The 24,877-nt window shown below is 54.2% G+C and overlaps 1 protein-coding gene across 1 annotated transcript; it reads left to right on the forward strand.

The window, feature by feature from the left end:
- Positions 1 to 7,895: 7,895 nt before the first annotated feature.
- On the forward strand, positions 7,896 to 23,996 carry MAP1S (microtubule associated protein 1S). Its single transcript, XM_026500490.4, has 7 exons — positions 7,896 to 8,051; positions 9,381 to 9,482; positions 10,982 to 11,064; positions 11,878 to 12,018; positions 12,683 to 15,035; positions 22,694 to 22,929; positions 23,760 to 23,996. The coding sequence occupies exons 1-7, from the start codon at positions 7,928 to 7,930 to the stop codon at positions 23,913 to 23,915; spliced, it is 3,195 nt and encodes a 1,064-aa protein (XP_026356275.1). The 5' UTR covers positions 7,896 to 7,927; the 3' UTR covers positions 23,916 to 23,996.
- Positions 23,997 to 24,877: the final 881 nt, after the last annotated feature.

The following is a 24,877-nucleotide window of genomic DNA, read 5'->3' on the forward strand; positions in this document are numbered from 1 at the left end:
ATTGGAGGAAGGGCATTCCTGGCAGAGAACATGGTGAGAGCAAATGCTCTGAGGCTGTACCTCTTGCTGGACCTACCTGGGGCCCTCAAGCCAGTGGTCACAAGGAAAAATCAATGAGAGCAATCTTGGTTTATCACTTATAAAATAGGGATTAAAAAGGTGATTATTTCCTAGAGAACTAATGGGACCGAGGGCAGTGCTGGCCCTTTTCAAGTCCCCAGCGCTGACCTGCAGGGCTGCAAGGGACTAACTCCAAGAAGTAAGGAATTGGATTGGCTTGAGAAGGCCCAACAATGAAAGAGGATGATTGGATCCAGAGATGAGATAGGTCTAGAGGGAGTGGGGGCGGGACCGAGTCCAAAGTCTCCAGAGTAACCAGCAGGTGGCAGCACTGGGCCAAAGGGTGATTCCCAAGCCTGACTGGCCACTTGCAGGCAAGAACCCTATCAAGGGGAGACTTGCACTGTGCAGAACTCTACAAATGCTCGCTCATTTAATCTTCTTAACCGATTTTACAGAGAGGGAAACAGAACAAAAATGTGAGCCAGGTGCCCAAGGTCACACAGCAGGTGAATGGCAGAGTTGGGATTCAAGTCCAGGCAGCCCATTGGGGTCCTTAATCCCTATACTCCCAAATCCCCTAAAATGATAATTTAAAACAAAACAAGGACTCCCTCTCAATTATTATTGGGTTTTCCCTGTACCTTACATGCCATCCCCCCAGGTATGTACAATCATTTCCATTTTACAGATGGAAAATGAAGCACAAAGAAAAGAATGACTCTGGGAACCAAGGTGATTCTATGTCCAATGTGAAAATGCCAAGAGTATGTGAGTCTCGTCCACTGTTGACCCTGGGTCCAGCTCAGGGGAGGGATCAGTAGGAACCTAAAGCCTCTGCCCTCTCTAGCCTCCAGTCCCCCGCTGCCACCACTGCCCCCAAACAAGTCCCTCACTGTGTCCCAGCCCAGGGCTGCACCTTCATTCACGCCACCCCTTTGAATCTTGCTTCCCCACTGCAGATCAACTGGAGACCGGTGAACTTGTACCCAGACATGGCGGGGTGGGGGATACGGGTGGCAAGGAACATTTGCCAAGGGGCCTTGATGCTGTCACTTTTGACAAGCGGGAAAACTGCAGATCAGAGATGCCCAGGTAATTGCCCAAACTATACAGGCAGTATGAGGCAGAGCTGGATTTGAACTCAGGGCTTCAGCGTCTCGTGCTTCTAGGACTACCATTAAGGCACTGTCGGGCCGGTCTGTGTCAACCCCTTGCGCGCCTGGAGCTCCCAAGTACTCCAGGGTCCTATGAAAATGTTGAGACTCAGATATACACACACTGATTCACGATGCAAAAGGAGAATGGCAAAGTCCAAATGAATCAATGTTTAATTATGTTCAGGAACAGGGTGTCAACTTTATTGGGGTTAAAATCGATGCATCAGAAAACAGGTTTGGGGTTGGATGTGGTCTCCCTGGGGAGACCCCCGCTGGGTCACTGCCAGCTGTCTACTCAAGAGAGCTACCTGCAGCCAGTCGGTTTCCAAAGCAAAACGATAAATTACAAGAATAGCTAATCTGGTGAGAGTTTAGCATGTGCTGGGCTGGATCCTGCTTCATGTTTTAAATCATTTAATCTCCACTGAGACCCTACTGGGTGGAGGATGTTATGATAGGGTCCAAGCGGTGGGGAGACTGAGGCAAAGGGCAGTCACGCAACTGGGGAGGGACATAGTTGGGATTTGAACCCCACCAGGCTTGGGGTCTGCACCCTTGACCCCTGCGCTGTCCTCAGCTTTGTGTTTCCTGTCCAGTAATTAGTGGGATGGGAGATGCGAGTACAATGGTGCTCTTTTGACTTGGTTCTGGTCTGGATGTAAGGACATGGCACTGCTTGGAAAGCCGGATCGGGACCCATCTCTGTCCCCTCTAACCAGCTTCCAAGGCTGCAAGACACCCAGGCAGGTCACTTCCCACTCAAGAAACATATGTCAAGCGGAATAATGAATGAATGAATCTGGTATGAAAAATTAGGGAGCCCTCGGCCCTCTTGAGAGCACTATACTAGGAGCTCCTGAGGGCAGGACCGCTGCTGGCCTGGGACAGGGTCTGGCGCACGATGTGCACTCCACACACGTGTGTGGGAAGAGGGAAGGGACGCACGTCATTTCTGAAGATGGTGTGCTCCATCTTGGCTCCAAGTACCACTTCCAGGTCCTCTGCAACCCCCGGGGACCTAAACCAGTGCAACCAGCCACCTCCCTCCCACTGGCTTTCAACCTGGGGCCTGCCCTGGGGGTTAGGGAGTGGCCTGATGGAGAGGAAGGGGCGGGAACTTGTATCCTGAGCTACCATTGGGTGTCCGTAATGCTGTCTCGTCCAGTCCTTCTTGGGGGTGGAGTTTGGGCGGATCCCGTGCAGGTTGGAGCAGAGCGGAGGAAATCGCCATTTCTGGCGGCGTCTTTGCATTAATTGGGTGGGGTTGCGGGTGGGGTTGCGGGAGGGGCTGAGGGTCCTCGCAGAGGACTGGATAATAAACAAAATGCGGCCTCCTCCACTCACAACTCCCCACCTCCCCGCGCCGCATCTTGACGATTTTGCAGAAGGACCTGATGGCAAGGCGGCCAGCACCAGGACCAGGCTGCTCCTGGCTAAGTGTTTAAGAGCCCAGCCCCTAAAACTGAGGGCATCTGCATTCAAACCCTAGGTCTGCCACGTGCTGTGTGATCCTGGGCACGTCACTTACCCCGTCAAGTCCTGTTTCCCTACTTGTACAATGGAATGGGTAGTGACATGTGTTAATCTTATAAAATGCTTGGAACCAGCTCACGGTTGTTTTCTACACTTCGAGTTCCATATCCCCTTGGCTCCCAAACTCTCCATGTGTCCCCATGGCGCTCAGACTAAAATCCACGCATCTTCCTGTGACCCAGAGGCCCTGTGTGGCCCAACCCCCACCAGCCTCCCTGGCCGCACCCTCTTGCATTTCCTAGTCACCCCATCCAGCCACTCTGTGGTCTTGTAGTCTTCCAGCACACCCAGTCTGTTCTGGCCTCAGGGCCTTTGCACATGCTGTTCTCCCCACAGGAAGTGCTCTTCCTCCTCCTCCTTGCACTGTCCCGGACTTGTCCTCTCTTAGGTCCTGCCTCAAGTGCTGCTTCCCCCAGGAAGTCCTCCTAGATCTCTCCACATCTGGTTAGGACCTCCCTGTTCTGTTCACAGGTCTCAAATGTCTCAAATGCATGGACCTCCATCCACAAGTAACAAATCAGTCCTCCTCCATCACCACCACACCACCAGGCCCATAGGGTGGGGTGAGTGTTTATCCTCCCATATTATGCACCTGGGGAAACTGAAGCTCCACTGCTGGGAGGTGGTTTGCACCAGGCCCAAGCATCTCTTTGAGGCAGAATCATGTCATCTTGGCCTCATTTAACCCAAGCAATATATTCCAAGGCAAAAACATTCAGCACCTGCTGCTTCTGTTCTGGGAGAGCAAATTAGAGCCACACCCTCCGCCCAGGAGACCCCTGCTGGTCTCCTGAAGAGCACCCATGTTCCTCCCCTCCAGGGCATCTCTATGCTCCACCTCTCCTTTCCCCTCATCCTTGACCTTTTGGGGAGTTTGTGTCAGGTTCTGACTCTCCCACCCTGGGGACTCCTTGGGAACAGGTTAGGGTGAAGTTGGCACAGAGGATTTGGCTGGAGGTGTTTGTTGAATTGAATACATCATCTGCCTGATGAACTCCTGTGCACTCCTCAAAACCCTAGCTCCAAGGATATCTCGAGGATATCTTCTCTGTCTCCCCAGACAAAGCCCTCACTCCTCTACTCCCAACTCTTCCAGCTCCCGGAACCACCCTCCAGCCCAACCTTCACTCCCCAGGGCTGGGGGGACATCCGTGGACAGCTCTTCCTCCTGCATACTGAGGTCTCCTTGGGAACCAGGACTGAGACCTCTTAGGGGCCCAGGAAAGTTGTCAGGAAGTGTTTCCTGAGGGGGTGAATGAACAAATGAATGATGAATGAATATATCAGGGCCTGGAGTCAGATGTCCTGGGTTCACATCCCGGCCAGGGTGCTGAACACTGAATCTGCCCCTTTTCCAAATCTCACCTGCCCATTTATTAAATGCATTTACTCAGACTTTGTCCCAAATTGTTGCAAGGGTGATATTAACTAACAGATAAAGCATACAGCCCCGGGGACCTCAGGCTCCCTTGAGTCCCAGACTGGGAGAGATGCACACCCAGGACCAGCAGTTTTGTTCTCCTCCCCAGCACCCAGAATGTTCTCAACACGCACGCTTAATGGATGTTGACAGATGTACAGCGTTGGTGAAAGGGGTAGAGGACGGAGGGAAGAAAGGCAAATATTAAAAAGGCTGAAATCAAAGTCTTGCTTAGAATGAAGCTGTCACAGCCTCCCTCACAGACCATTCAGGAAAACAGTCTGGCCATCTCTTTCCCCATCTCTAAGCCATCCCGCCCCTAGGCATTTACTGGGGGGAGAATAAGGTATAGTCACTAAAAGACATGTACAAAAAAAAGGCTCAAAACAGTTTTATTCACTATAGCCCCAAATGGGAAACAACCCAAATGTCCACTGACAGGTGAAATGGACAAATGGTGAAAAACTGGTACCCAGAGGTTTTAATAACAAGAATAATAACGACGATGATGATAAAATCCAAGTGTTTGCAAGGACGTGGAGGCATTGGAATCCTCATACATTGCTGACGGGAATGTGAAATGGTGCAGCCGCCACAGAAAACACATCTGGCAGCTCTTCAAATACCTAAACATAGAATGACCATGTGACCCAGCGATTCCACTCCTAGGCATATACGCAAGGGAATGGAGAGCTGGTATTCAACAAAAACTTGTACACGAATGTTCACAGCAGCACTAGTCACAATAGCAAAAAGGTACAAATCACCCAAATGCCCACCAGTGGATGAATGGATAAACAAGATGTAAGGAATAAAGTAGTCATAGGTGGATACAACATGGATACACCTTGAAAACAATATGCTGAGTGACGGAAGCCAGACAGAAATGGCCACATCATGTATGAAATGTCCAGAAGAGACAGATCTATAGGGACAGAAAGTAGAATACTGGTTGCCAGGGGCTGGGGGAAGGGGAGTGGGGAGTGAGGGCTAATGGGAATGGGGTCTGCTTTTAAGCAAATGCGACTGTTCCAGAGCTAGTATCAGTGAAAGTTGCACGACATTGTGAATTAAATGTACTATGTGTCACTGAATTACATACTTTAAAATGGTTAAAGGAAGTTATATGTTATATGTATTTCACCGCAACATAAAAAATGGTACCCAAGAATACTACCAAGCCACGAAAAGGAGCAACGCCTGCTCCTCACCATAAGAGAAGCGAGATCCAAGAGTGGACACCCTCTGTGATCCCATTTATGTGAAGTTCAGAGCCAGGTAAAACTCAGCTATAATGACAAAGGTCAGGGCAGTGGTTGCCTTGAGGGAGGGGAGCATCAGTTGGCCAAGCAACTGCCAGGAGCTGGGCATGTCCTAGATCCTGACCAGAGGGCCATCGCCCTTGTCAACCTCTACTTTAGACATTTGTGAACTTGACCATGTCTTATGTTAAACCTCAAGAAAAATGTTAAAAAGAGATAAGAATTGCCAGGGTAGGAAAACAAGAGTGTCCAGCAGTCCTGAGGGCTAAGGTTTCCATTTTCCCCACAAATGCTATCATCTGACCCCTCTATGGTTGGATGCCTTTGAAACAGGCATGGAGCTGGGTGTAGACAAAGGCAGGAGGGCAGTGACCTGAGTCTGGTGCCTGGGATTTCAGAAATGATCCCCCAGATGCTTCATCTCTGGGGAGATGCTCCTCACATTTCCCCCCACGGGGGTCATCAACCTGGATGGCACTCTAGGACAGAAAAACCTCATGACTCTAGAACACTCAGAACACCCCCCAGTGTCCTTGGGGAGGATCTTTCCTCCCAAATCAGACACCCTGGTGGAGACACATCCTCACACTTCAGGGCCTTTTAAGACAAACTAGGATTAATAGGAACTATCATAACTCACAGTCTGGGGCAGAAGGAAGAGCATAGATTTCAGTCAGAAGATCCTGGGTTCAAGTTCTAACTAACCAATAAATACACATGAAGGAATAAATAAATAAATGAATGGTGGACAAATAGGCTTTTTACCCCCATTCCACAAGCCTTTATCATGCATTTCCAGGATGCTCTGCCTCGTCTTGCAAAAGGCTGGGGCTCCAGAGAGGCCTCTGCATGGCCTGTGTCTAACTGAGTTCCCAGCCTGATAAGAGAGATAGACACTCCCACTCCCATTATTGCTCATAGTAAAAATGCAAGAAATCATGGGCAGCCAGGACACAGGGGAGGTAGCTAAGGAGGAGGGACTGGGATAGAGGAAGAATGCCAGGGCCAAAAAGAGAGAGAGGAAGTGGAGTACTAGAACGTTAGACAGCACGTGGCCAGCGACTGTTACACACTGACCAGGGAGGAAGTTGGGCTGAACAGCCCCAGATAATGAAGGGCAGCAGGAGGCCGATCTTGTTTCCCAGAACTTTTCATTTGTCTTGATTTGTTTTGTATACCTCCAGAGATGGAGACCTCACTCCCAAGAGAGACAGCCCAACCCTTCCTGGGCACAGGCAACTGTCAAAAAATTTGATGCAGGGGCGCCTGGGTGGCACATCGGTTAAAGCGTCTGCCTTCGGCTCAGGGCGTGATCCTGGCATTACGGGATCGAGCCCCACATCAGGCTCCTCCGCTGGGAGCCTGTTTCTTCCTCTCCCACTCCCCCTGCTTGTGTTCCCTCTCTCGCTGGCTGTCTCTATCTCTGTCAAATAAATAAATAAAATCTTTTAAAAAAAATTTGATGCAACATAATTTTTTAAGTAGTAGCCACCATAGTTTAAAGGATTGAATGAGGGATGCCTGGGTGGCTCAGGTGGTTAAGTGTCTGCCTTCGGCTCGGGTCATGATCTCAGCGTCCTGGGATGGAGTCCTGCATCGGGCTTCTTCTTCTCCCTCTGCCCCTCCCCCTGCTTGTGCACACGCGCGTGCTCTCTCTCTCTCTCAAATAAATAAATAAAATCGTTTAAAAAAAAAGGTTGAATGAGATTGTTCGGGGAAGGAAGGGTACCCATGTGAGACAGGCAGTCAGTGTCTGCCACGGGCTGGATCTAGAATCAGACTCACTTGGGTTCAACTCTGTTCTACCACTTAAGGGGCTGGAGACTTCATTTCTTCAAGCCTTGGTTTCTTCCCCTCTGAAATGATCATAATAACATTACCTACCTCATAGATTTATTTGGTGAACTAATGGAGTAAAATGTCTGGCACATAGGTGCAAGTGTGTTACCTGGCTCCAGGACCCAGAGGGCTCTGGAATTTTTCCCAAACACAAACGTACTTTCCTACGTCTAAAACATTACACATGCTCTCACTTCTGCTTCATATATGCTCTTGCCCCACCGCTCACACCCGGCAAACTCCTACACATCCCTCAAAGCCCTAGCTATAAGATATCTTTCTTTTCTCTGTTCAAGCCCTGACTCAGGAAGCTAGGAGCATGTGGACCTGGTTCTGATTGGGTCCACCGTGATGTGATGAGTTCCCGGAAAGAACGTGGTAGGCATGCAGTCAAAGCTTGTTGAATGAATGTATGAATGGACGGAGGGACAGACGAAGGAATGATCATTTGGGAGAGGGTGGCCAAAGTGGAGATCCAAGAGTCTGCCAACCACTTGGGTGCTCACGTCGCCAGCTCCCATGATCTGAAGGGACCGACGGTGGCAGACAAGAGGCTGGGGGCTTCCGGGCGGGGTCTTCAGTTCTTCCGGTTCGGCCCCTTTAAGGGGAGGGGCCAGGGGGATGGGCGCTCGGAGCGTCAGCGCGGCGCGAAGATGGCGACGGCAGCGGCTGCGGGCCCCGGGGCGCTCCAGGCGCCGAGCTCGCTGCTGCTTGTGGTGGGCGGCGAGTGCGGGTGTTCGGGGCTGCTTGCCTATGTGCTGGAGGAACTCGAACGAGGTCGGGCCGGTCTGGGGGCGCGGGGTGCGGGAGGCGGGCGCGGCCGCGCATCTCGGCCCGAGGGCCGGGTGGGGGTGCGGCCGGGCTGCGGGCAGGGAGGGGGTGGGGGGCGGCGGGATCCAGGGACCGGGAGGCTCGGTCCTCTTCATCGTTAGGCGCACCGCGCAGGCTGAGGCCTTGGGTGCCCACGGAGGAGGCGGCGCCCGGGCCTGGGTTGGGCTGCCCCTCCCAGACCCGGGAGCAGCCCAGGGACGGGACATGGGCCCGGGCTTTGGGACCTGCAGGATTGGGCAACACGGTCGACGGCTCCGCTTCCCGCCCAACGGGCCCGCAGGGGGGAGGGTGGGTCGCCTCGAATCGCCCGGTTTTAGCAGCCTGGACGTCCTGGAAGAAGGAGTAGGGGTGGGGAGGCTGGTCCTGGAGCCCCGGGGCGCATTTTCCGTTGCTCCACAAGGACCTTGCTAATTGGGGTGTGGGCGGGCGCGGCCTGCCCAGGGGATTTGGCATCTGGGGAGGTGAGTCATAGGTGCACCTGCAAGGTTCACCTGCAGCCACTTGGCACAGTGGAACCGGAGGGCGTGGTGCACCCCACACCGTGTTTGGAGGGCATTCACCACCACCACCCCCCATCAGATGGGCAGGGCCTGCGGTCTGGCGCCTGTAAAATGGGAAGGCAGCCACACGCTTCTGTTCTTATGCTTGGGAATGTCGTCGTCTGTGCCCGGGTCCTCCTGCCCCCCTCCCCACCGCCCTATGTGCAGGGATGGTGTGGCGACCACAGGCAGGTTCAGCTTTGCCCTCACAGGGCCAACAGTCTGGTAGGGGGGATGGACCCAAAGTGGGCGAGGAGATGGAACAAGTTTTAAGCTCACCTGCTGTCAGGAGTGCTCAGAAGGGTGCAAAGGGCTGAGGACCTAAAGGGTAGAGAGGCAGAGGGAAGGGCCTCCTGAGAGTGGGAGTAGCTGGTGCAAAGGCCAAGAGGTGGGAGTGTGTCTGGCAGGGTGGAGGAGCTGTGAGACCAGTGGTGGGGGTTGGGGAGATGATGGAGGAGATGAGATGACTGTTTAGGAGGTGGGAGCTTTTTTGTTGATACTGAGTCTTCTCTGTGAAAGGCCGAGTTACGCTTTGGGTTCCTTGACATGGATGCAGAGAGATCCAAGGGCACTTTGGGTGGTTCTGAGTCTCCAGGCTGTTGCATTGGGGGTCAGGTTGAGGTGAGGGGCTGGGATTGCTCCCACCTGCCTGATACTAGTTATTGAACTATTCTTGGAGCTGGGGAGCCCAGCTGATTTCCTACATCACTTCTCCTGTCCCCCTACCCTCCAACAGGCATCCGGTCCTGGGACATTGACCCTGGCATTTGCAACCTAGATGAGCAGCTCAAGGTTTTTGTGTCCCGGCACTCTGCCACCTTCTCCAGCATCGTGAAAGGTGAGACTGGAGACCCTGCATGCCTCAGCTGCTCCCCTTTCACTCATTCACTGGGCACGTGTTCTCTGAGTGCCAGCTATGTGCCAGGCATGGGGTATGGCTGTAAACAACAGTAAAAATGTAGTGTGCAGAGCAGGGGTGGGCCCTGACCCAGCGTGAACTCCCTTGGTCATCAACTCCCTTGGCCCACCTCCCGCACCCCGCGCCCCCATACACAAGGCAGGAACTTGTATTTTTGTCCCCGTTTTGCAGATGAGGCAGCTGAGGGGCGGGGGACAGGGAGACCTCCAAGACTGGGCTCTTTGGATTAGAGGCATCTGGGGCTGATATGTGTCAAGTGGAGGGAAGGGCCCAGACAAGGCGAGAAGATACTTGGAAAGTGAGGGGCTGCTGAGTGGACCTGGAGGGTGGAATGTGGACCCCGTGTGGCAGGAACTGTGTCTGGCTCGTGGCTGTGTCCCTCGTACAGGGCTGGGTGCACTGTAGGTGCTCAGTAGATGGGGAGCTGGGAAAGAAAAAAGATCGAGGAAGGGGTCAGGATACCTGGGCTAGCCCCACACGGCCCAGGGTGACCCACTGCATGGAGCAGCTGCTGGGCGGGTTCCAGGTGTCGCCTATAGCCGCTCTTGCCTCAGCCAGCCTGTTGAGTCAGCCCCAGGCTGCTGCAGGAGGGGAAGGAAATGTCCTTCTCCTCATTGTCCTAGCCGTTCCTGGTGGCTTCCTGACCCCTCACAGGATTGAGGGGGCAGGGGCTGGAAATCCCATCTGCTCTCTGTGACCGTGGCAACTACTTCCTCTCTCTATGCCTTGGTTTCCCCACCGGAATGGGGCAATATCCGTACACGATAATAAGCATGTGATAAACTGATAAAAGGTTGACTAGTGCCAAAAGGTCCTTGTCTCCCCAGCCTCAGACCTGGTGCTCCATTTTTGAAATATCTGGGCTCTGGGGGGCAGACCAGGGTTCAGATTCCAGAATCACCCCCACTCCCCTCTTTGTGGCCCAGGAGGCCTCCCTGCCCCCATGCTCCCCCATGTTCCCCCATGCTCCCCTCATTCTGGCCTCAGCTACCACTTCCTGATCCTCAGACAGTCCTGCCTCAGAGCCCTTGCCCATGTCTGCCCTCTTCCTGGTGTACCTCATTGGCCCTCCCTGGGCTCAGGCTTCTTGCCTCTAAATGGGGGTGACAGTGGCATCTCCCATAGGGCTGACTTCTGTGAATTGGGGCCTGTGAGCAGTGGAGGCCTGTTATCACTGCTGTTTCCAACGTGAGGCCTGCCAAGGCACGTTTCCTGTTCTTGCCTCATCCTGACCTACAACTCTACCATGTGCCTGTTGATCCTCAGATGACCCCCTGGCTGGGGTTCCTGGGAAGCAGAGTCATGGAGGGGCTTGTGCCTGCCTGGAGTCACACAGGGAGGCAGGGTTCGACACCAGGACAGCCCGGCCCCGCACACGTGGCCCAGCCCCAAACTCACTGCGCCCAATTCTCCCATAGGCCAGCGGAGCCTGCACCACCGCGGAGACACCCTGGAGACCCTGGTCCTCCTGAACCCATCAGACAAGTCCCTATGTGACGAGGTAGGGAACAGTCTGGGCGTCTGCTGGGACCGGCACCATCCTAAATCCTGCATCCCTGGTTTTGTGCTGTTTGAAATCCTCTTGACACCCACTAGCATTACCCCCTCCTTCAGGAAGCCTACCCAGATGGCGTCGGCTGCAGCTTATTCCCTCCTCAGGGGCGATGGTGGGAGCGGGTGAAGTCAGGAAAGACTGGAGCTTGGGAGCAAGAAATGGAGCGGAGAGTGTCTGGAGGCAGGGAGGTGGAGCTTGACTGGGATTTGCGTCTTGTGCCTCGCTCCTGGCTGGGCCCCAGGAGTTGTCTGAATTGACTTCTTAGTACGTCTGGCTTGTGGACATCTGTGCCTTTCTCCCAGTTATCCATGGGAAAGAGGAACAAGATAGAGCCCCAGGACACCCTCCTAGAGACCCTTGTACAGGTTGATTACTCTGATCAAAAATGCTCCGTTTTGTTCCCTCGAGGAGCTCTGAAGGAGATAGAGCCAAACACAGATACCCTCTCTCCCATGGCATTGAGGCTGGGCCAGAGAGAGAGGTGGGCTGGATGGAGTCCAGAAAGGGTATGGTGGGCTTCTAGGAGGAGAAGGCCCTGGAGCCTGGCTTTTTAGGTTGAGCAGCAGGAGTTTGTCTGGGGTGGGGTGCAGGGCTCAGCAGGAAGCCCAGAGGGTACCCTTCCAGCTTCCTGTTGAGTACTGGGGCTGGGGACAGGGGTGGGGCAGTTATATGTAGCTTCGTGGCTGGAGGCCATTCCAAGGGGGGATGCAGGCTTCGTCACTGCACAGAGTAGGGCCTTTCACCGTCTCCTCTCCGCAGCTCCGGAATCTTCTGCTTGACCCTGCCCCTCACAAGCTGCTGGTGCTGGCTGGGCCCTGCTTGGAAGAGACAGGGGAGCTGCTGCTGCAGACGGGGGGCTTCTCGCCCCGCCACTTCTTCCAGGTCCTAGGGGACAAAGAGGTAAGCCGCCACCTCTTCCTCATCCTGCTTCCCCTGGCTCGTCCCCATCAGGCTGTGTGGCCTGTGTGACCTGTCCCCCTTGCATCCCATCCCCTCCTCTGTGGAACAGTACCATGACACATGTCCCTTCTGTTATTGGGGCCCAGTTCCCTCACCCACCACAGTGTGTGGATTGAGGCTAGACCTGTAGATCAGCAGACCTCCCAGAGACTTCAAGCGGCACCCCAGGTTCTAGGTCCCAGCAGGGTAGGGTCCTTTCTAGAGTCCTTAGTCTGGGTGGGGCAAATGAGCAAAACTGTCTGGTAAGTCACTTTTTCCATTATGAGAGTGACGTAATGATGGTGAGATAAGAACCAGATGCGGAGGCAGGCGATGTGGAAAGTCTCCCAGGAGGGAGCTGTGCTATAGAAGAGAACAGCAAGTGCAAAGGCCGTGGGGCAGGGAGAGTAAGAGAAAGGGTGGGGGAGGGAAGCAGATGGTGAGGTGGGACCATACATCTCCGTGGACCATGGGGGTGGCTGGGTTTTGTCCTAAGGCTGACAGGGGTTGGGCAAGGGATTCTTCCAGGCCCAGGAGGCAGGATGGGGGGTGTTCCAGCCTAGTTTTCCCAGGGGCTGGATGTTGCCTCGCTCTGGAGGCGTCTAACCATTACACCCTTCTGCAGATCCGGGATCTCCTGGCATCCACACCCCCACCTGCAGACCTGCCCAAGCTCACCATCACCTGCCCGACCTTCGGCGACTGGGCCCAGCTGGCACCCGAAGTGCTCAGCCTCCACGGCGCACTCCAGCTGCAGTGGAACCCACCCGCACAGCTGCCGGCGTCCGAAGGCCTGCGCGAGTTCCTGGAGTATGTGGCGGAGTCGCTGGAGCCGCCATCTCCCTTTGAGCTGCTCGAGCCGCCGGCGTCCGTGGGCTTCCTCAGGCTCGCCCGGCCCTGCTGCTACATCTTCCCTGGCGGCCTCGGCGACGCCGCCTTCTTCGCCGTCAATGGTTTCACCGTGCTGGTCAACGGTGGCTCCAACCCCAAGTCAAGCTTCTGGAAGCTGGTGCGGCACCTGGACCGGGTGGACGCCGTGCTGGTGACCCACGCGGGCGCTGACAGCCTCCCGGGCCTCAACAGTCTGCTGCGGCGCAAGCTGGCGGAGCGCGAGGAGGCGGCGGCTGGCGGGGGCTCCGGGGATGACCGGCTGCGCAGGCTCATCTCCCCCAACCTGGGGGTCGTGTTCCTCAACGCCCGCGTTGCCGCCTCGCGTCTGGTGAGCGGCGAGGATGAGGCGGAGCTGGCCCTGAGCCTCTTGGCCCGGCTAGGCATCACACCCCTGACTCTGAACCGCGGGCCGCTCCCGGCTGAGCCCACCGTGCTCTTCCAGAAGATGGGCGTGGGCCGGCTGGACATGTACGTGCTGCACCCGCCCGCGGCTGGCACCGAGCGCACGCCAGCCTCCGTGTGCGCCCTGCTGGTGTGGCACCCCGCGGGCCCCACGGAGAAGGTGGTGCGCGTGCTGTTCCCTGGCTGCACCCCGCCCGCCCGCCTCCTGGACGGCCTGGTCCGCCTGCAGCACTTGGGCTTTTTGCGGGAGCCCGTGGTGACCCCCCAGGACTTGGTGGGGCCTCGACGAGCCGAGAGCAAGGAAAGCTTGGGCTCCCGGGATAGTTTAAGAAGAGAAGGCCGGACAACAGCACCCAGCAGAGCTGCCCAGGAACGCCCTGGGGTGGCCCGGAAGGACCCACCTCGGGTTGAGGCCCCCCGCAGGGCTGAGAAAGAAGCCAGGGTCCCCCGGGAGGTGAAGAAGGACCCCAAGCCAAGCATCCCTCGGACCCAACCCCGGGAGGTACGCCGGGCGGCCTCTTCTTCAGTCAGTGTGAAGAAGGCGGGTGCCCCGGCAGCCCCCAGGGTCCGCAGAGCACCCAATACCCCCCGCCCAGGTGTCCCGCCAGCAGAGAATGGGCCCCGCAGCCCCCCCAGCTTCCGGTGTGGAGAGGCCAGCCCCCCAACAGAGGCCTGTACTTCCCCAGCCGCCCAGCTGGTGGCCACACCCAGCCAGGAGAGCAGCTTGGAGCTGGGGCTGAGCCCAGCCGGGGAGGACAGCGGCGCCTTGGAGGAGAAGACGCTGGAGCTGCTTTTGGATGCCAGCACTCCAAGGCCACGCACACCCTCGCCTACTGGAGCCGAGCAGGGCCCAGCTGAGGGCAGTGGGAGACTGTCGCTGAGTCCGCTGCGTGGCGGGGAGGCCGGGCCAGATGCCTCACCCACAGTGACCACGCCCTCGCTGCCCGCAGAGGTGGGCTCCCCACACTCCACAGAGGTAGACGAGTCCCTGTCAGTCTCCTTCGAGCAGGTGCTGCCGCCACCGCCTGCTGCCGCAGGGGACGCTGGGCTGAGCCTCCCACTCCGCGGCCCCCGGGTCCGGCGATCAGCCTCCCCGCACGACGTGGACCTGTGCCTGGTGTCACCCTGCGAGTTTGAGCACCGAAAGGCTGTGCCCATGGCGCCAGCGCCTGCGTCCCCTGGCAGCTCCGAGAGCAGCGCTCGGTCCCAGGAGCGGGCAGGCGCTCCAGGGGCTGAGGAGACGCCACCCACATCCGTCAGCGAGTCCCTGCCCACCCTGTCTGACTCAGACCCCCTGCCTGCCGCCCCCGGCACTGTGGACTCAGACGAGGACATGGAGGGCTTTGGGGTCCCTCGCCGTGACCCACTGCCCGAGCCCCTCAAGTTCCCCCCACCGCTGCCCACCCCGCCCAGCATCTGCATGGTGGACCCCGAGATGCTGCCCCCTGAGCAGGCCCGGCTGACAGAGGGCCTCAGCCGTACCCGGAAGTCCCTGGCTCGCCCTAACCCCAGCACGGCCGCCTCCAAAGCCACTCCAGCGACCACTGCCAAAACCAAGGGACTGACTGGTGGAGACCGGGCCAGTCGGCCACTCAGCACCCGGAGCGAGCCCAGTGAGAAGGGAGGTCGGGCACCTCTGTCCAGAAAGCCCTCAGTCCCCAAGACGACCACTCGGGGCCCATCTGGTGAGTACCCAAGAGCCGGAGTCCTGCAGTGGGTTACCGGCCCGAGTCTTTGTTCCCTACTTGCTGTGTGGCCTCAGCCGTACCTGCTACTCTCTCTGGGCCTCCATGTCTCATATAAAATGTTAAGTTCTGCCTCACTGTTCGGGCACTCGTAATTCCGGGGCATTCAAGCAGTGCCGTCAGTGGAAACATAGAGCCTATCTGTCATTGTGAACTTGCTGGGGCCACAGAACGCAAGAAAAAACAGGTGAAATTAATTATAATAGTATATTTAACCCCTTTGTGTGGAGGTTCCCAAGCCCACGCCTACCAGGTTCGATGATGGGCTCGGAGGACTCGGTATACAGTCCTCCTCATGGCTGAGCTATATTAGAGCAAAAGCATACAGAACAGAAGCAGCAGGGGCAAGAGGCTGGGGGAGGGGGCTTCCCTGGGGGGAAACCAGGCACAGGATTCTAGAGCTGCCTCCCAGCGCAGCCGCACCATGTGCCTTAGGGCCCGAGCAGCGAGCCGCGGTGACCGCGGTGTGAGGTGATGTTTCCCTGGGAAGCTCATGAGAGACGGAGCGCCCAGGGTTTCTAGTCGGAGCTGGTCACGTTGGCCCCCACTGCCTGACAGACACCCAAATTCCGGGCTCCTCCGAGGGGGAAGCAGGGGTTCAGCAGGAGCCGCCCTGCTGCGGGACCCGTGGGCACGGCGGGCCACCCTTGTCGCGCAGGCTGCGGGGACCTTTCTGAGATCTAAGTTCCCTAGACTCCAGCCTGAGGCTAGCAGTCTCGGGTGTGTCGTGGTAACTTTTCTCCCAGTTTTCCTTAGTTGTGATGAAATGTACACGACATGACCTCACCTTAGTCGTTCCTAAGCGCTCGGTTCGGCGTTAAGCGCGTTCATGTGGTTGTGCAACCGTCACGGCCATCCCTCTCCAGGCCTCCTTGCCAAACCGAAACTCTGTCCCCATTAAATACTAACTCCCATTCCTCCTCTCCCAGTCCCCAGCAGCCACCATTCTCCTTTCTGTTCCTATGACTCTGACGACTCTAGGGACCTCGTGTAAGTAAAATCATACCGTGTATGTCTTATTTCACTTAGTGGAGTATCTCCCCGGTTCGTCCGTGCTCTAGCCCGGGTCGTAATTTCCTTCCCCCGCTTTTTTTTGTTTGTTTGTTTTGTTTTTTTAAGAATTTCCTTCCTTTTTCAAGTTCGAATAATACTCCGTGATGTGGCTGCACCATATTTTGTTTATCCGTTCACCTGCTGATGGACGCTTGAGCTGTATCCACCTTTTGACGACCGTTGAGTCGCGTTGCTACGAACACGGTTGGGCAAATATCTTTTGGAGATCTTGCTTTCAACTCTTTTGGGTATATTCCCAGAAAAAGGATTGCTGGATCATATGGCAATTCTATTTTGGATTTTTTTCGAGGAACCGCTATACCATTTTCCCCAGGAGCTGCACCATTTTATACTCCCACCGACAGTGCAAAAACGTTCCAATTTCTCCACATCCTCGCCAGCACTGTTTTCTGATTTTTTTTTTGATAGTGGCCACGTGATGGGTCCGAGGCGGTATCTCATGGTGGTTTTGATTTGCATTTCCCTAATTAGTGATAGTGAGCATCTTTTCATGTACTGTTGGCCATTTATATATATATCTTTTTTGGAGAAACATCTGTTCAGGTCTTCTGCCCCTTTTTGAATCCGGTTGTCTTTTTGTCGTTGGGTTATGAGAGTTCTGTATCTATTCTGGATAGTAATCCTTTATGAGATACATGATTTGCGAGTATTTTCTCCCATTTTGTGTGTGGCCTTTTTATTTTGTTAATGATGTTCTTTGCACAAAAGTTTGTAATTATCACAAAGTCCAATTTGCCTCCCCCCCACCCCGTGCTTTTGGTATCCTATCCAAAAAATCATTGCCGAATCCAATGTTGTGAAGCTTTTGCTTTGTTCTAAGAGTCTGGTGGTTTTAGCTCTTACATTTCGCTCCTTGATGAATTGAGTTCAATTTTGCCTGTGGTGCTAAATAAGGGTTCAACTTCATTCCTTTGCATGTGGACATCAGTTTTCCTAGCACCAGTCTTGGCATCCTTGTCAAACATCATTTCACCATATATGTGAAGGTTTATTTCTGGGCTCTCTGTTCCCTTGGCTTGTTATGTATCTGGCTTTATGTCAGTACCACACTGTCTTGATTAGTATCCCTTCATTGTGAGATTATGAATCAGGAAGTGTGAGTCCTCCCAACTTTGTTCTTCAGTATTGTCTTGCCTTCCAGAATCCCTTGAGATTCCGTATGAATTTTAGGATAGATTTTTCTGTGTCTGCAAAAAGCCATCCCTGGCACTTTGACCGTGACAGCATTGAATCTGTAGGTCACTTCAGGTAGTGCCGACAGCTCAGTGAGTAGTAAGTCCTCCAGTCCACAAATATGGAATGTCTTTCTGTGAATTTCTGTGTCTTTTTTCATTTCTTTCAGAAGTGTTTTGTAGTTTCCGTATATTTTATTTTCTTGGTTAATTTCTAAGTATTTTATTCTTTGTTGCTATTGTAAATAGAATTGTTTTTTAAGTTCCTTTTCAAGTTGTTCACTTTTAGCATATAGGAGCGTAACTGATTTGTGTGTGTTCATTTCGTATCCAGCTACTTGGCGGGATTTGTTTATTCTGGCAGATGGTGTGTGTGTGTGTGTGCACGTGTGCATGCACGTCCACCCATAATTTGAGTTTCCTACACATAGCATATCCTCTGTGATCAAAGATAATTTTAGTTTTTTCTTTTCCAATCCGATACCTTTTCTTTTTCTTGCCTGATTGCCCTGGCTAGCACTTCCAGTACTGCGTTGACTAGAAGTGGCAAAAGCCAACATTCTTGCCTTATCTCTGCTCTTAGGAAGAAAGCTTGTAGTCTTTCACCATCAAGTGTGACGTGAGCTATGGCTTTTTTGGTTTCTGGTGTATGGCTTGTATTATGTTGAGGTAGTTTTCTGCTATTCCTAATTTGTTGAGGGTTTTTATTATGAAAGAGTGTTGAATTTTGTTTAATGTCTTTTCTTCAACAATTGAAACGATTGGGTTTTTTTAATCCTTTGTTCTGTTCATGTGTATTGTATTGATTTCTCTTTTTTTTTTAAGATTTTATTTTTAAGGAGCACCTGGGTGGCGCAGACAGTTAAGTGTCTGCCTTTGGCTCAGGTCATGATCTTGGGGTCCAGGGATCGAGCTCCACGTCAGGCTTCCTGCTCAGTGGGGAGCCTGCTTCTCCCTGTCCCTCTGCTGTTCCCCCACCCCCACCCCATGCTGGGCTCTCTCATTCTTGCTCACTCTCAAATAAATAAAATCTTAAAAATTTTTTTTTTATTTTTAAGTAATCTCTACACCCAACGTGGGCCTCTATTGATTTTTTTTTTTTTTTTTTGTATGTAGAACTATACATCCCAGGGATAAATCCCACCTGATCACAGTGTCTATCTTTTAAATATGCTGCTGAATTTGGCTTGCTAATATTTGTGGAAGATTTCTGCATCGAGGTTCATAAGGGATATTAGTCTGTAGTTTTCTTCATGTCTTTCTCTGACCTTGGTATCACTGGCCTCATGGATGAGTTAGGATGTGTTCCCTGCTCTTCAGTGGTTTCGGAAAAGTTTGAGAAGAATCGATGTTAGTTCTTCTTTAAATGTTTGGTGGAAACTTAGTGAAGTCCAGAAGGGTTTTAATTACTGATTCAGTCTCCCTACTACAATGAATCTGTTCAGCTTTTCTGTCTCTTTGTGATTTGGTCTTGGTAGGTTTTGTGTTTCTAGGAATTTGTATATTTTTTCTAGGTCATCCAGTATGTTAGTTGTACAGCTGTTCACAGTACTCTCGTAATGCTTTTTATGTCTGTAGAGTCGGTAGTAGTGTCCCCACTCCTACTTCTGGTCTTAGTAATTTGAGTCTTTTCTCTTTTTTCTTAGTCTAGCTAAAGGGCTGTCAGGTTTGTTAATCTCTTTGAAGAACCAGCTTGCGGTTTTGTTGATTATCTTTTGTGTTTTTCTAGTCTCAATTTTTAAAATCTCTGCTCTTATCTTTATTTCCTTTTCTCTGCTAGCTTTGGATTTCCTTTTGTTCTTTTTCTAGTTCCTTGGGTTGAAAGGTTGTCACGTTGAGATGTTCTTTTTAAATATAAACATTTATAGGGGTGCCTGGGCGGCTCAGTCGTTAAGCGTCCGCCTTCGGCTTGGGTCATAGACCCAGGGTCCTGGAATCCAGTCCTGCATCGGGCTCCCTACTCAGCGGGAAGCCTGCTTCTCCCTCTGCCACTCCTCCTGTTTGTGTTCCCTCTCTCTCACTGTCTCTCTGTCAAATAAATAAATAAAATCTTTACAAATATATATATAAACATAGGTATAAACTTTCCCTTTATCTCTGCTTTCTGTCAAAGATTCTTTGTCTTTCAGCAGTCGGATTATAGTGGGTCTCACAGTGGATTCTTTGAGGTCATCCTGCTTGGAATTTGTTGAGTTCTTTGGACAGTCATACTAACACCTTTCATCAAATATAGAAAGTTTGGGGCCATTATTTCTTCAAATAGTCATTCTGCCCTTTCCTCTCCTGGGACTTGACATGTGTGTTGGCCCTTTTGATGGTGTCCTGTAAGTCCCTTAAGCCGCTGTTCACTTTCTTCAGTCTTACCTCTCCGTGTTCCTCAGACTTGATCATTGCCATTGTCCTGTCACCAAAAATCAGTGTTCAAATCATGAACTGAATTCCCGTGGTGAATTTTTCATTTCAGTTTAAGATTTTATTTATTTATTTGAGGTGAGCGAGAGAGAGAAAGCAGAAGCAGGGGGAGCGGCAGGCAGAGGGAGAAGCAGACTCCCCTCTGAGCAGGGAGCCCGATGTGGGGCTTGATCCCAGGACCCCAAGATCATGCTTAACTGACTGAGCCACCCAGGCACCCCAGCTACAGAATTTCCTTTGGGTTTACTTCTGTGTCTTCTCTGTTCTTAGTGAAGTTTCCGTTTTGTCCATGCAGCGCTCTCTTGAACATCTTCCTTTCTTTCTGTGAGCGTCTTTAAGACCGTCGTTTTAAAGTTTTTGTCCAGTAAGCCCACCATCGGGCCTTTCTGGTTTCTGTTGATTTTTTCTTTTTTTTCCTTTGAATAGGCTTTACTTGTCCTATTTCTTTGTATGTCTTGTGGTTTTTGCTGTTGTTGAAAACTGGACATTCGAATTTGATCATGTGTTATCGCCGGAGATCCAGATCTCCCCCTTCCCCGGGGCGGGTTTGTGTGGCTTCTCTGGTTTTGCCGTGTGCTGCTTCCGTGCTGGGGGTCAGTCCGAGGTGGGAACTGAGGGTCTTCTCAAGTCCTCTCTGAGCCTGTGCCTTTCTCCCGTGTGTGTGGTGACTACCCTAAGTCTCCTGAATGCACGCAGTGGCTTTTCTTTTTTTCCATGAAGTTGTTATTCTAACTCCCGTGTAGGTAACACACAGTGTTACCCAAGTTTCACATGTATGATACAGTGATTCAGTGCGGTGCTTTTGGGACTTGTCCTTTTGGCCCAGTCCTTGCATGTCTGGCTCCCAAATGGGGAAAAAGCGAAAAATGAAGGGAGGCGGGAGGGAGAAAAGGAGAGGACATGTTCCCAGTTCTCTCAGTCTCCCATAAGTCAGGGAGGGGCTGCCAGCAGGACTGTCCCGGCGTCTGGGTCAGAAGGCGGGTTCCCGGTGCTTCCTGCTGCGCCGTCATCCCTGAATCCTGCTGAGTTCGTTCTGTCCTGCGTGCTGTGCTCTCAGAATGTGCGAACATGTCATCGATATGAAAAATTACTTGCTAGTTCCGCTTCTCGTTGCCACACTAAGTCCTGGATGCCCGGGGGCGCCTGGGTGGCTCAGTTGGTGAAGGGCCTGCCTTCGGCTCAGGTCATGATCCCGGGGTCCTGGGATCGAGTCCCACATCAGGCTCTTTGCTCAGCAGGGAGTCTGCATCTCCCTCTGTTGCTGTTCCCCCTGCTCATGCTTGTGCTCTCTTTCTTTCTCTCTCTCAAATAAATAAATCTTTAAAAAAAAAAAGTTCTGGATGCCTGGCATGTGTTTAGCATCCCAGCTCGTCTCAGCTCGTACCTGCGACGTTCAGTGGGTGGTGACACCGCGGAGGGCAGTGCAGGGGGCTGGTGGGAGAGCCGCAGTGATGGTTGGCTGTGATCATAACTTGAGCTCAAGTCCCTGAGGACTTGCCCACCTGTTCCAGGCGCCTGGGTGCCCCTGCCCTCTGGAAGCTGACCGTGGCTCTGGCTTCTCGCACCCCGTGGCCTGTCGTTGGTTCCCAGCCTCAGTGCCCACCTGAGCTGCCACTCCTTATTCTTCTTGGGCACACCCTGAGGGAGGCACCTGGTGGGCCTCTGTGAGCTTTGGCAGGTCAGGGGTCCCCAGCACAGTGGCAGGTGGCTACCCAGGCCTGTGGGGCAGGGCTGGCACCCAGAGTCATCTGAGGCCCTGTCTACCAGGGCATTTGGCCACTTGGGGTCCCCTTCTCCTACTGCCTCGGACACACTGACCATCCGTGCTGGTGTCTCAAAAGGGCCAGGAGGTAAACGTGTTCAGCTTTGCAGGCCCGGTGGCCTCTGTCCCAACGACTCAACTCTGCACTGTGGCAGAACAGCAGCCTGGGACGTAACCAAATGGGCATTCTGGTAAAACCGCATTTATGAAAGCAGGCCGTGCTGCTGGTCCCAGCTCTACCCCTGTCCTCCTGCCCTGCGGCTTCTGCCCACGCTCCCCTCATCTTCCCTTCGCTGTTCCACCTCCGCAGTTCCTGTCTCCCTCGCACGTCCCATAGCCATGATGGCGTTCTCTTCCTGAGTCTTAAGATCCTCACCACCGCTGTTCCCAGCTATGAGTGAGGGATGCCACTTGCCCAAGGCTGGGGGATTCATTCATTCTGCAAATGCCCCGGCAGCCCTCTGGACCCACACCCTGAGCTGGGCAGTGTTTATGATCATAGGATATCCGGTACCGGGCCAGTTTCCTGGGCCTAAGATCCAGGTATGTCCTGACACAGCTGGGACTGGTGGTCTCATCCCCCTTTGCATAGGCTCTGGGTTCAAGGCCATGCATGAGGCTCTGAGAGCCGTGCCACATCCTCGGTCTCCCTCTTGCAGTTCTGTCCCTCCCACACCCATTCTATCTCCCCAGTGCCCTTGGCGGCAAGGATTTTTGTGTCTCTTGCTTACTGCTGTGTCCGCAGTGCCTGATGCCCAGGAGGGCTCGATAAATGCCCCTTGAGTAGTTGAACAGATGGATGCTGCAGAAACCTCAGATTGTTCTAGGTACCGGTTGCTTTGGGAGCTGAAGCTCTGAAACCTCTTCCAGGAAGCCCTCCCTGATTGCCCCTTCCTACCCTCCTTACCTCTGGCCCTGGGTATGTCTGCATCCAGGGGCTAGCCAGGGAGGGTCCAGGCCTCCAAGGATATGACCAGGGGTATCTGCAGAGTTCACTGAGTAACTCTCCATGCCAGGCAGAGCTTGTCAACTATAAGATAGTAAGATCAGGCCTTCTCCTGAGGAGGGAACTACTTGGAGAGGTGTAGGCGGAGCTGGGAGCCCCTTCCCGGGCCCTGGGTCTTAGCCCCTTCCTGGTCCCAGGAGCTCAGGACTGATGCCATCCTTCTCGCCCACAGGGTCAGCTGGAAGCCGACCAGGTGGGTCAGCAGCCCCTCCCGGCTCCCCTGTCTACCTCGACCTGGCCTACCTGCCCAGCGGGAGCAGCGCCCGGCTGGTGGATGAGGAGTTCTTCCGGCGGGTGCGTGCACTCTGCTATGTCATCAGTGGCCAGGACCAGCGCAAGGAAGAGGGCATGCGGGCTGTCCTGGATGCACTGCTGGCTGGCAAGCAGCAGTGGGACCGTGACCTCCAGGTGCGTGACCACCCCGGGGCCCCAGACAGTCTTGGTACAAGGTAGGCTCCACACCTCGTGCTAGCGTCCTGTTGAACGTCGTCTTATGAGGTCTGTGTGACCCTCACCCACCCACAGAGGGAGTGGGGCTCAGAGAGACTAGGCTGTGTCCCCAAGGCCATGGAAACAAAGGCAAGCGCAGAGGTCCCACCAGCTCTCAGGACTGTGTTCCTCTTGCGTCCACTTCGTCTGTCTGCAGCAGCCTGGGTGCGGGCGCTGGGCGGGACTGGTGTGATTGGCCGGGAGGAAGAGGTGAGGTGTCTGTGCAGCTAACATAGTGGAGAATTGAGCCTGGGGCTGGGGTCGTCCCCAGAGGAAGCCTTGAAGCAGATCCTTGGAGCGCGAGGCAAGTTTGGGTAGATGCAGGCGCTTCCAGGTCCCTGGCCACCCGTGCAGCCTGTGAGCGGGCCGGCGCCCAGCCTCGCACGGAACACCCGCGGCCCCTGCTCTCCCGCGGCCTGTGGAGAGAACTGGCTAGTAGAGAGCCAGCAGGGAGGGTCCCGGGCGCAGGGTGGCGGCAGAGCAAGCCTGGGGTGTGCAAGCGAGGAGCCGGAGGGAGGTCTGGTCTCCTGTGTTGTGAGAGGCTCCCTTCCCCTGGGTGCTGTGGGGAGGAGAAGGGACTTCAGGGATGGGCTGGCCACCAGCTACAGACAGCTGGGAGAAGGCGAAGGGAAGCCAATCAACCATGCTCAGAGGAGAAGGGCCTGAGATGCCGGGAGTGGAGCAGGGGGCTGGGCCAGGAGGGCAGAGGGTGGCCCCCCCCACGCTCAGGCCTTCTGTCCCACCCGCAGGTGACCCTGATCCCCACCTTCGATTCGGTGGCCATGCACGAGTGGTACGAGGAGACGCACGCGCGACACCAGGCGCTGGGCATCACAGTGCTGGGCAGCAACAGCACCGTGTCCATGCAGGACGAGGCCTTCCCCGCCTGCAAGGTGGAGTTCTAGCTCCGGGCCGCCGCCCGCCCCCAGCCCGGAGTCTGCCGCTGCCTGAGATTCCCCTGCATCAGAAATAAACCAGGTACCCCACTTGGCTGTGGCCTCCGTTCCTTCTGCTGACAGGAGACTTGGCAGCGTCCAGGGCCGTCATCGCCGCTGTGCTGGCCCCCAATTTCGGGGGGAATCCCCAGGAGCCCCCAGGGGAGGGCGTGCCTGTCTGGTGGGGACCACCAGCGGCTGGCGTGTGCTGCTGACCGCGAGGGGCTGATTTTACCAGTGGGGAAGCTGGTAACCCTGGGCAGCTGCTGGACCCGCACTACACACACCAGTCTGTGGCCCAGGTGAGATCGAACCCCAGGCTCTGGGCTCCAAAGCTGGAAAACAGGTTCCTCTCCATTTCTAGAGATAATTGAAGCCCGGCAGGAGACCCCCACGCAACAGATCTTAAAGAAGAATTGGAAACCCAGAGGTTACAAAACATCAATTCCTGAAGGACCCCCTTCCCTGCTCTCTGCACACGTAGAGATACTTAGACATAACGTTAGAGAAGGTACCACGCACTGGCTTAGATGGCGATCTGGAAAGCGCACCTCTGTCCTGTGATGTCTGCGAGTGTGACCGAATAGAGAGATTGAATGAAGTGAAGGATCTTGGGATTATCTAGATGGGCCCTAAATCCAATGACAGGTGTCCTGATAAAAGACAAAAGAGGTGACACTGACAGAGGAAGGCCGCGTGGGGATGGACACAGGGATTGGAGCGATGGGGCCGCAAGCCAAGGAACACAGAAGCCTCCAGAAGCTGGGAGTGGTGAGGAGTGATCCTCACCTAGAACTTTCTGAAGGAACCAACCCTGCTGGCACCTTGATTTCCGAGTTCCGCCTCCGGAAGCACATAAATTGAACTGTTGTTTGTGGTGCTTTGTGATGTTGGCCCCAGAGGAGCTGCTCGCCACCCAGCTCCCTTCCCTG

Source organism: Ursus arctos, unplaced genomic scaffold (assembly GCF_023065955.2).
Source record: "Ursus arctos isolate Adak ecotype North America unplaced genomic scaffold, UrsArc2.0 scaffold_14, whole genome shotgun sequence".
NCBI classification, from domain to species: Eukaryota; Metazoa; Chordata; class Mammalia; order Carnivora; family Ursidae; genus Ursus; species Ursus arctos.

Excerpts from the sequence above, each read along its gene's own strand:
- MAP1S (XM_026500490.4), top strand. The coding sequence starts at position 7,928 with ATGGCGACGGCAGCGGCTGCGGGCCCCGGGGCGCTCCAGGCGCCGAGC. Across the intron at positions 11,065-11,877 it reads ACAAGTCCCTATGTGACGAG|CTCCGGAATCTTCTGCTTGA; the intron begins GTAGGGAACAGT and ends TCCTCTCCGCAG. Across the intron at positions 12,019-12,682 it reads AGGTCCTAGGGGACAAAGAG|ATCCGGGATCTCCTGGCATC; the intron begins GTAAGCCGCCAC and ends ACCCTTCTGCAG.